The following is a 12052-nucleotide window of genomic DNA, read 5'->3' on the forward strand; positions in this document are numbered from 1 at the left end:
TTTTCACTCAAGTAAAGAATTGAAAGAATGAAAAAAAAATGTCAACTGTAGGTATTGATTTAAAAGGTTGCTGGGGACTTCCCTGGCGGTCCAGTGGTTAAGACTCCATGCTTCCACTGCAGGGGACAAGGGTTCAATCCCAGGTCAGGGAACTAAGATCCACCCCGCACCCCCCGCATGCCGCTCCAAGAGGACTAAATAAATAAATAAATAAAATAGGCCTATACCATCTTGGTAAAGGGAAAGAGGTGCAAACCAGAATTTTGGACAAAAATCCAGAAGCATTCTTGGTGTTCTACACCAGCACTGTCCAATAGAAATATAATGCCAGTCACATACGTGATTTTTTTTTTAATTTAATTTTTTTTTTGGCCTCACCATGTGGCATGCATGATCATAGTTCCCCGACTGGGATTGAACCCATGCCCCTTGCAGTGGAAGCATGGAGTCTTAACTACTGGACTGCCAGGGAAGTCCCACACATATGTGATTTTAAATTTTCAAGTAATTACACGAAAAAAACATAAAAAGAAACAGGTAAAATTAATTTTAATAATTTACTTTCTTCAACCTAATATCTCTAAAATATCACTTCCACATGCAAGCAATATTATAAATTTTTTTCATGAAACATCTTACATTTTTGTGTTGTAGGGGGAGGGCTACCAAGCTTTTGAGACCCAGTATGTATTTTATACTCACAGCCCATCTCAATTCAGACTAGCCACATTTCAAATGCTCAGAACCTCATGTGTCTAAATAGCTGCTATATTGGGCAGTGCAGTGCATAGTTTGACTTTATTTCAGGAGACAGGGTCTCAACTGTGCTAGTAGCAATGACATTCTTTGGAACAATTCAAAGACTATATGCTATATTTTCTGGATCTGCCCAGAGATGTCACATCTTGATGAAGTACATATTAAAATTGACCTTTCTGACACACAATGTGAGAGCCTATGAAATGGTGCTAAAGCAATTAGACTTAAGCTAGATAAGACAGAACATGTGTGAGATGAGTTAAGTGAAGCAGATCTTCAAATGAAGAACAAATTGTAGTTGGTGATAGAAAATGAAATTAATTTAAAATGTGCTCTCTCCGTACTTATTTTTGGTATATCACTTGCTATTAATAATGTTATCAAAAGCTTATAAGAACAACAAATAGATTCAAGATTGCCTATTTCACTTTTTAAAAAATTAAAAATACTTTTTTAATTTTAGTGAAAATTGGTTATTTAAATTGAATGAAACCGCATGTGACATATGAACAAAAGTGACATTCTTATAAAACATAAGGAAATCAAAATGGAAAAGAATATGTTTGCATGACTTTGAAGGAAAAGATTTATTCATAAGTGATTCTAAACTAATTTCAATAGAGCCTATTTTCTGGCCTTTGTAGAGCAAGGTATCCTGTCAACTGAAGAGAGATTTGAACAAATTGGAAACTTTGAATTTAATATTGAATGGTTCTAGATATTGCTTTAAGAGATGAAACATTGAAGTATAAGTGATAGCAATTTATAGGATTAAATTAAAATGTTTTACAAATATATTAAATATTTTATGCTATTTTCTGTAATAATGTTAATTATCATTCGCAATTCGAACACAGTGCTTGAATGTGATTTATAAAATTTCGGGTTCATTTCTGAATCTAAGAAATTCATTGACAAATTCAGTTGCTACTGCCTCAGCGGAATGAAGTTTCTCAAAATCGAAATTAATAAAAAGCCACCTAAGAACTAAGATGACTCAAGAATTATTATCTAATTTGGCATTTCTGGCACAAACCTTGCCATTATAATCCAAACAGCATAATTAGCAATTTTGCTGAAATGAAGACAAAAAATTACAATATAATAACTTGTGAATTATATAGGTCACTATTACTCATCCATCATTCACCGGCCCATCAAGAGGACCCCAGACATGCACCATGATCATTAAATTTCATTTTCTTTGACATTTTACCAACTTTCAATCGTATAAAAATTATAGTTTTCGGGCTTCCCTTGTGGTGCAGTGGTTAAGAATCCGCCTGCCAATGCAGGGGACATGGGTTCGAGCCCTGGTCCGGGAAGATCCCACATGCCACAGAGCAACTGGGCCCATGAACCACGGCTGCTGGGCCTGCGCTCTGGAGCCGGCGAGGCACAACTACTGAAGCCCGTGCGCCTGGAGCCCGTGCTCCGCAACGGGAGAAACCACCGCAATGGGAGGCCAGCACACCACAACGAGGAGGGGCCCCTGCTCGCCACAACTGGAGAGAGCCGCGTGCATCAGCGAAGACCCAATGCAGCCAAAAATAAATAATAAATAAATCAATCTATTTTTTAAAAAATTATAGTTTTCATACGTATATATTTAAAATTCTGTTGTTCAGAGGTATAGCCAAGATAGGAGGATAGACTATATTTATTAGCTTGCGTTATGATTATTTAATATTTAGACATACCGTATGTGGACTTCCCTCCATTGGAGCTCTTGCCCCAGGCCCTGCAAATGTTGGAGGAGGACCTAAAGAGGGAAATGCTTCTTGGAGTGATGTCTCTGCCTAAATAATCGTAGTATTCCCACCCCTATTTCTACAGCTTTGAGAATCAATCCCTTACTCCCATGGGCTCCCCTGGTACATTTCCAGAGAGACTCTAGTGGGACAGACCTTCTTTCAATGTGCTCCTGGGTTTAGTGCAACCCACCCCTCCCTGGGGACCTGGCACGCTTTCCTGGGGGTTAGGTGGGGAGTCAGTTTGAGCAACACCATGTAGTGCAGGGTGCCTTTGATCCCCACCAGCTGTTCCGCCTGGGAGGTTAATAAGCAGCCATTATTCCCCAACACATGCGGGGTTCAGACTTGGGAACAGGCCACCAACACAAGTTCACAAGCTCATTAACCCTTCTCACTCTTAGATCTGAGCTCTCACTTTCAATATTTAACAAGGACCAGGAAGTCTATGAATTTCAATTAGGATCTAATGGCAAACTTTGAGATAAACAACAGAATGGTAAACAAAGGGACTTTTATGTTATTGATATAGAACTTTGTGAAACTGCATTCGTTACCAAAATAACACACCAGTCATGTCTAAATGGTTTTCTAAGTTATTTTCAAAATTCAAGAAGATCATTGACATTAAACAATAGTTGTTATTATTATTTTTTAACGGCAAATGAAACTTCATGACTATTAAAAGAGAAGGCCTCCTCTACTATTTTGAACAAATTTACCATTAAACAGTAGCCAAATTTCGAGGCTGCAGTCGAAGGGGCTCAGTCGAGGCCCCTTCTGGCCCATCCCCTCTTACATCCTACCACCTGGTCCCATGAGGCTAATTATCCCTCCTGCAAATAACTTCAGCTCTCCAGCCTTCAATCTGCCCCCAGCCTTCCTAAGGCAGCCCACCTGCTTTTAGGCATACGTGCTGTCCTCTTACACTGAGGTCCTCCTTCATTCTCGGTGACTCACTCAAAGTTTTTATAACAGTGTAGGTGCCAGCCATTCACAGTTACTCAAAGTGATTTCACCCTCCAGATTTTCCTGAGGGTTTATGTTGTGGATTTTAACATGGCTTTGCAGGAACATCCAAACCCATCTGAGAAGCTGGTTGCATACCCACACGGTGGAGACTGCTGGTGTGAGCTAAGGAATGAAAGACGGGACTGTCCTAACCAAATTCTTTCCTCTGGGCACACTGCCGGCAGTAAGTTTTCAAAATACCCCAATCCTCTGTATGTGTGTGTGTGTGTGTGTGTGTGTATGGGGTGTGTGTGTGTGTGTGTGTGTGTGTGTGTTCTGTTGTGTAGTGTGTTCTTTTGCTTTGCTTTTTAAAAATTTAATCGAGAGACCTCCCAAGCCTTAAGTAATAATAGGAAGGGAGAAAAGAGAGAAGGCAAAGAGCTGCCTTTAAATGCTGGCAAACATTTCATCCTGTGGCACTCCCAAGGAATACTAACACATGATTAAACATAAACTGTGACATCTCACCCTCCTGGGGATCCCACACTGGCCACCTTCCCTTTGCCTCTCTCCCCACATCTTAAAATCAATGCATAAGGGCCCTCTCCCTGTCTCGATTTGGAGAAGAATCGTTCTCATTGTGATCGTTATGCAAGGGAACAAAAGAACATATGGATCAAAGGTTTAGGATCCTCAGCCCCACCACGATCACATGACCACCCAGCTCAGAGGCAGCAACAGTCAACTGAAGTGCTGGTTGGAAGCTTCTGGCCTTCTATGGAGAGTCCCTGTGGTTACCTAGAAACAGTCCACTCACATCATTTACATTGTTTCGCACTGTGCTGCCAGCAGTCCTTTGGGAGATTCTATATTTAACCATTTCAAATTGTACCCTTAACCTTAATGAAAGCATCCTTTTTTTCTCTCTCTCTGAAACATACAACCCTGCACCCCTCCAGTCCCCAAATTCGTTTTGGTTTTCCTTTGGAATTTTAGAATCAGTTTGCCCAATTCTCACACCAAAAAATCCTTTTGGTAGTCTGTTGTTATCATGTTTAAATGTATAGATTATTTACAGATTGACATTTTTATTTTTATTTATTTATTTTTAGATTGACATTTTTAAATGTTAAGTCCTCTTTAATCATAATCATAATCCACATATGTTTTCATTTACTCAAGTCTTTCTGTTCTGCCCTCAGAAGTATTTCTGTGTTCATTCACATAGCTCTTGTATATTTTTTATTGAATTTATTCTTAGGTATTTTACCTTGGATTGCTATTATTAATGGCACCTTACATTATCTTTTTCTAACTGCTGTTGTCTGTATATAATGACCACCTAATAATTTTAATATAGCTGAAGCAGCTGTCTTGCTTTACAAAAGGGAAAGGAGGGCTTTGGTCTGCTTTTATGCCTGCTTTTAAAAATTGAAATGGGGAAGAGTTTGAATGTGGTGAGCCAGAGGTCACAGGAGGGACAAACTTGGGGTAAGTTCATCAAAGCTCTGCAGCTGTAAGCATCGGGCAGGAAGTAAGGAGAGATGCTCTTTGAAGTTGTAAGAAAGCCATGGAGCTGGGAGGGCAGCTGTGGTCCCCAAGCCTCCAAGACCAGAAACATTCTCATCTCCTTTCAAGTCGTTGTCATTGAAGGACATCACACATACCCTCGTGCTTACGCGTCAGGGATGCGAGCACTGTATTTTGTTCTCCTCATCAGATAATTCTCCCTTCTACAACCACAAATTTCTTGCTTATTTCTTTTTCAACCACACATTTCTTGCTTATTTCTTTTTATGTGGCTCCCAGCTGAGATGGAGAGTTTCTGATCACCATTTTGTGTAAGTGCCCTGTAAGACTGAACCCCTTTTGGGAATTCCCTGGCAGTCCACTGCAGGGGGGGCCAAGTTCGATCCCTGGTCGGGAAATTAAGATCCCTCAAACCTTGCATTCCTATCTTTAGGGGGTGGTCGCAAGCTACTCTGAGCTTCCTTTCCTTGGCCAAGATGAATTTTATCTAATGGTCAGTGTTACTCAGAAGGTGATTCATAAATGTGGCATGAAACTATGGTCAATCTGAATGTTTTGCCAATTGTGTGAAGAATGTACAGAATAGGTAAAAGATAGTTTACATTTTCTAGGGGCTGGTCAAGGAGGAAAAAGGTCAGGAGATGTTCAGTATCTGTAAGATTGTTGCATTTACCATTATTTTAAAGGAGAGGAGGTGAGAAAAACAGAAGGTCAGCCAAAAACCCTTATATCTGTTGGTGGCTTAAATGTCTCATGGGTTCAGCCCTGTAATATAAATGAATAAAGTCAATTTATAAGACGTGCAGCAGCAGTGGGAAAACTCAAGAAAATATATCTCATCTAAAGAGGTCAGCCAATATTCAGCATCAGCCAGTTGTTGCAATGTGGAAAGATGTGTCCAATGTCATTAGATCTAATTTTACAAGAGAATACAGAAATCTGGCTTTTTATATGAAATGATCTAATTTTTAAATGCTAGCAACAAATCCCAATTGGGAGGGAGGGACGAAGAGTGGAAAAATGAGAGAACTGCATGCAGGCCAAACAGAGCAATGATAGGACCCAGGGTTTGTCAGTTTGTGATTTTTCCCTTATGCAGACTTGTTCTTGTCTTTCCCCAACAATTCAAGATGTTTTTAGGAACTTCAAGGTATACTCAGAACTAGATCAAATGCAGTCAAAATTTCCATTGTCCTGCCAGTTCTTTAAATCTAGCCATACAGTTTTTATTGAGCACCTGACACATGCAAAGTCTATCATTTCATCTTATTTAAAATGAAATATGTTAACAGTTAGTTACGCAAAATAGAGAGATGACTTCCATAATGGTCCAAATGACTCTGAGATATGTACTTACATTTTAGCTTTTTTAAAAAAATATGATCAAATACAAAGAGAATTGTTTTTTAAAACCTACTGGAGCACTCAACTTCTATAATTCACTTCTGAATTTGGAAGGTTAATAGGAAAAGTTTCAGAACACTAGGCATCACTCTGTTTAAAAGCAGAACTTCTAAAAGAATTCAAAGGCAATCATCCTGAAAACCTTTTCACTGGAGTCAATTTTGAGCTCTGAATGGCTTCGATCCCTATAGGGATCATCTATGACAGGAGACAGCACCCAAGTTCATGCTAATTCCTAAAGAGAAAAGAAGTTGGTAATCTTGTCAGCTGAGTAGGTGAGATGACACTGAAAATTCAACCTGGCTCAGGTTATCAGTTGCTCATGAGTGTATTTTAAGAGGAATGTGTTAAACAGTGTACATTGTATCCTGCTTCCCATACGAGAGTCACATCCTCTTAGTCACTTTTTCCCACTTATTTTTTTCAGCCTCTCTCTGTACCCGTCTCTCTCCCCAGTCTACAGTTTTTGCGCATTTAGGGTATGCCCACTTCTGTTTCCACTAGTTCTTCTGCTCTTAATCAGGGTCGACTCTTAATAATTTTTAACTTCTCTGCTGTCTCAGAGACTCTCCATAGCCTTTATACTCTCATCCCAAGCCCCACCTCCACCCCCCCCAGACCCATTCTAGAACCTGGACTCTTCCCCACTCTCTATCCAGTATCTCGTGGCCTAGGATGCCCTTAGCTTCCCCTCCCGGGCTGCGCACAGATCCCCTCCCTCCCTCTCCCCTTCCCTCCCCAGGCCCGCACCCGCCCGCACCCTCAGCCATTCCAGAAATTGACAAAGAAGTTGCAGAGGGAATGCCACTTCTCAGCACAGTAGGTCTCCGTGAGCTTCGCGTTCTCGTCCAGCTCGTCGGGATCGGGCCGGGTCCCCAGAGGTCGCTCCTCGTCTGGGTCCCAGGCAGCCTTTCTCTTCCCTCCTTTGGTCTTCTTCTCAGAGGGCTTCCCTTCGGGCGGCGCGTTCGGGGGAGGCGGGGCCCCTGCGGCGGGGCCGCGCGCGGCGTCCCGGGGCTGCCCCCGGCTCCTGGCCCGGAGCTTGGTATCCCGGGGAAAGCCCGCCCCGGTAGGGCTGACGAATGGGGACGCATGGGGCACCAGGCGCAGCTCCGCGCCCTGGCCCTTCTTGCCCGCGCACAGGCGGGCCTTGAGCGGCGCGGGGTCGTGGCAGGGCCGCCGCTTCCTGCGCAGCCCACCTAGCACCTGCTTCCAGAAGTGCGAGCGGCGGGCGGCATAGACCGGGCAGCGCCCCGGCTCCCCGCGGTAGGCGCACTGGTGGCGCTCCCCGTCCGGGCCCTGGCAACGCAGCGCCAGCTCGCTGCCCGCCGCGGGCCCTGGGGCGGGCGGCAGGAGCTGCCAGCTGCACGCGTGCCGCTCGGGGCTGACGAAGCGACCGGAGGAGCCGCCCGCGGGGCCCGGGGCCGACTCGACCGCGCTGCCGGGCGCCCCCTGGTTTCTCCCGGCGCCCTCGAGGAGGCAGGCACCCAGCAGCAGCAGCAGCAGCAACGAGAGAGACGCTCGCAGCCTCAGAGGACTCATGGCTCGTGGTGTCTGCACTCAGGTCGGCTTTCCAGGGACCCCTGAGCGCTTCAGTGGTAGCAGGGCCAGGAGAGCAGCATCCCTTGGACCTGGGGACAGAGGCAGAGGCGGTTACTGACTGAGTCGGGCGCAGCCCTTGGCCCAAGCACAGGCACCTGCCAATCCCCCTCCCCAGACTTTCTGGGCGTCGGTTTTCAGTGGGCAGCAGCAGCTTGCGAGTGGCCCCTCTGGAAAGGTTTCCTGGGAAAAAGCCAATTACTGTCTAATCTTTTTGAAACTATTTGCGCATTGAGGTTTTTCCCCCCATTGCAAATATGATAGCAAAGCGACGCCTGATAATTACCACCTCCACCCCTTCCTCCACCCCCTCCCTTCTCCACCCTCCAGTAAATTATCTACAAAGTCATTTCAGATTATTCTTTGGAAAAACGCACTTTTACTGCACTTTGAACTTACCGAGTTCTGGGCGAGGTGGCGGAGCCTTGTTAAGGTAGAGGGAATGACTGCTAGAAGGATTAGTCTGTTTTAGCCGGCTCCCAGTGAATGAACGTGTTATCAATGGAACAGAACGGGCCTCCCCGACTATGCCCCTCCCAAACTTCTCTCTCTCTCCCTGGGAGACTTCCCACCACCGTGCCACACACACACACACACACACACACACACACACACAGATGTATGATGGAAGTGGCAATGTAACATGAATATAAATCGTTTTTGCTTCCAGTGTTTAAAATAATCACGCGAATTTTAACACATCATTCTTTTCTTTCCTTTTACATATTCTTTACTTGAATTTTATTTATTTATTTTAATTGAATTATAGTTGAATTACAGTATTGTGTTAGTTTCAGGTGTACAGCAAAGTAACTCAGTTATACATATATATATATGTCTATATCTAGATTCCTTTTTTAAAAATTCTTTTCCATTATAGTTTATTACAAGATACTGAGTATAGTTCCCTGTGCTCCACAGTAAATCTTTGTGTATCTATTTTATGTATGGTAGTGTGCATCTGTTAATCCCATACTCCTAATTTATCCGTGCCCCCCAAACCACTTGTTTTCAATGCTCTTTTAAAAATAGGCATTCATAACTATATTTGCAGTAATAGAAAAAAAAGCTTGAATAGTGTGCTTCCTTCACGTACTTTTTATTGAGATATAGTTCATATACCATACAGTTCACCCATTTAAAGTGTAAAATTCAATGGTTTTTAATATATTCACACATACGTGCAACTATCACCACAGTTAATCTTAGAACACTTTCATCACCACGAAAAGCAACTCTGTACCCTTTAGCTACTACACCCCCTCTCCTTTTACATATTTAATCATGTGAAGATAAAAGTTAAACAGAAAGATCGAAGTTTTAAGAGTTAAATAAGATGAAATGAAACAAAACAACTGTCAATATCCTTAACTGGACACTATTTACACTCTATTTTTTATATCATTCTGAGTTCTATATTTTCACCCACCATTTCTGATAGTTTTTCTCATCCTAATAATCTTAATCCTAATAACTGTTACTACTAATAAAAATGTAATATCCTCATTTATTGATGCATTATAATGTCCAGCATTTCATCCAGCGGTGAGCATTTGGTCTTTTGATTGTTTTTAGGTATTATAACTCAATTACAAACTTCTTACAAAAATTAGAAGTTTAAAAAATTATTTTGATTATAGTATAATATTACCAATTCAAATGGTTAATCTTTAAGAATTAATGTGTCCTTGAATCTTAAGAATTTTACATGTAAACAAAGCAATTTTTCTTTTACACTTTAGGATATTCCAGTATCTTTTAAAAACTGTTCTCAGTAATAAATGTGATCTTTTTTATTTCAAGAGTTTATACCTCTGACTATAATTGTTTAATACAAGTAAGTATTTTCCTAAAATACTCCCTCAGGACATCAAGAAGTCTCATTATATTTCCTAATGTCTTCCTGTGGGCAGTATTTTCTATTACTAAACTCCCATTGGTATTGTATTTCAACAGTTACAATTTGATTACTACTATAAAAACCAAAATATTTTAGAATTAGAATGTACTTAAATATGTTTTAGCCCAGAGTAAATATACGGTAGTGTATATCGACCTAAGAAAGGATGTTTCTACCACTCTGGTGAAATCAGAGGGATTAAAGGACTTACCCAATGTCACACATCATTTAGTGGTAAAGCCACCTGACTTTCAATGATCAATGATCTTTACATTTCAGCTTTGTATTTCCCTAACACTTACAAAGTTAGTTATGTCTTAATTACACCAACTCAATTTATACTGAAAAACAATTAGTACCAATGAAGTTAATAAATATTAACATAAATTTCATGAACAGAGTAGCTTATTAATACATTTCACAGATGGAAACCTTCTCTTTCCCAGAAAACCGTATTTGTATGAGCAAAGCACTATATACAGGCTTTTATCTGATGCTCTGGAATTACTTATAGTTATCGGCTACTGAACCAAACTGCAATAGTTTTTCAGCTAAAGAGTGACATCTTGTGACATTTTTTACTAATTACAATGAAAAAGTTTGTTACCAGAAAGTCATAATTATTAAAGGAGACATTCGAGACCATGTTTTCTGTCAGAAACATTGCCCCCAGAACAAAAATAAGGGCACACAGATGTGCTATGCCATGTCAGAAAGGGGTAACGTCTTACTAGAAGTTACTTTTTATAAATTGTGGTTAAATACACAAAACATAAATTGTACCTTTTTTTTTGTTTTTTTTGTTTTTTAAATTAACTTTTATTGGAGTATAGTTGATTTACAATGTTGTGTTAGTTTCTGCTGTACAGCAAAGTGAATCAGCTATACGTATACACATATCCCCTCTTTTTTGGATTTCCTTCCCATTTAGGTCACCACAGAGCACTGAGTAGAGTTCCCTGGGCTATACAGTAAGTTCTCATTAGTTATCTATTTTATACATAGTATCAGTAGTGTATAGATTTCAATCCCAATCTCCCAATTCATCCCACCCCCAAATTTACCATTTTAACCATTTTAGGTGTACAGTTCAGTGACATTAAGTACATTCACACTGTTGTGCAACCATCACCACCACCCAGCTCCAGAACTTTTTTCTTCTTCCAAAACTGAAACTCTGTACCCATTAAACAATAACTCCTCATTCCTCCCTTCCTCCACCCCCTGGCAACCACCATTCTACTTTTTGTCTCCATGAATGGACTACTCTGGATACCTCATATAAGTGGAATCATACAGTATTTGTCCTTTTGTGACTAGCTTATTTCACTTAGTATAATTTCGTCAAGTCTCATCTATGTTGTAGCATGTGTCAAATTTTCCTTCCTTTTTTTTTTTTTTAATTTTTATTTATTTATTTATGGCTGTGTTGGGTCTTCGTTTCTGTGCGAGGGCTTTCTCTAGTTGCGGCAAGCGGGGGCCACTCTTCATCGCGGTGCGCGGGCCTCTCACTGTCGCGGCCTCTCCTGTTGCGAAGCACAGGCTCCAGACGTGCAGGCTCAGTAATTGTGGCTCACGGGCCTAGTTGCTCCGTGGCAATGTGGGATCTTCCCAGACCAGGGCTCAAACCCGTGTCCCCTGCATTGGCAGGCAGATTCTCAACCACTGCGCCACCAGGGAAGCCCCTCCTTCCTTTCTAAGGCTGAATAATAATCCATTGTATGTATAGTGCACATTTTGTTTATGCATACTTCGGTTGATGAACACTCGGGTTGCTTCCACCTTTTGACTATTTTGAATAATGCTGCTATGAATATGTGTGTATAAATATTTGAGTTTCTGCTTTCAGGTTTTTTTTTAATAATTAATTTATTTTTATTATTTATTTATTTATTTTTGGCTGCGTTGGGTCTTTGTTGCTGCGCGCGGGCTTTCTCTAGTTGCAGCGAGCGGGGGCTACTCTTTGTTGCAGTGCGCAGGCTTCTCATTGCGGTGGCTTCTCTTGTTGCGGAGCGTGGGCTCTAGGCACGCGGGCTTCAGTAGTTATGGCACGTGGGCTCAGTAGTTGTGGCTCGTGGGCTCTAGAGTGCAGGCTCAGTAGTTGTGGCGCACAGGCTGTTGCTCCGCGGCTGCTTTCAGTTCTTTTGGGCACATACCCAAA

The 12052-nt window shown here is 41.6% G+C and overlaps 2 protein-coding genes across 2 annotated transcripts in view; one reads left to right on the plus strand and one right to left on the minus strand.

Moving 5' to 3' along the window:
- Window positions 1-7156: 7156 nt before the first annotated feature.
- Window positions 7157-8502, minus strand: FGFBP3 (fibroblast growth factor binding protein 3). The gene is made up of 2 exons (XM_068548205.1): window positions 8391-8502; window positions 7157-8023 (listed from the first exon to the last, which is right to left on the minus strand). The coding sequence occupies exon 2, from the start codon at window positions 7932-7934 to the stop codon at window positions 7158-7160; it is 777 nt and encodes a 258-aa protein (XP_068404306.1). The 5' UTR covers window positions 7935-8023; window positions 8391-8502; the 3' UTR covers window position 7157.
- The window catches only part of BTAF1 (B-TFIID TATA-box binding protein associated factor 1), a 98074-nt gene continuing 93877 nt past the window's right edge, over window positions 7856-12052 (plus strand). The window contains exon 1 of the mRNA XM_068548204.1: window positions 7856-7956. The gene's annotated coding sequence lies outside the window, so the exon portion shown is untranslated. The remainder of the gene's footprint in view (window positions 7957-12052) is intronic.

Source organism: Eschrichtius robustus, chromosome 7 (assembly GCF_028021215.1).
Source record: "Eschrichtius robustus isolate mEscRob2 chromosome 7, mEscRob2.pri, whole genome shotgun sequence".
NCBI lineage: Eukaryota > Metazoa > Chordata > Mammalia > Artiodactyla > Eschrichtiidae > Eschrichtius > Eschrichtius robustus.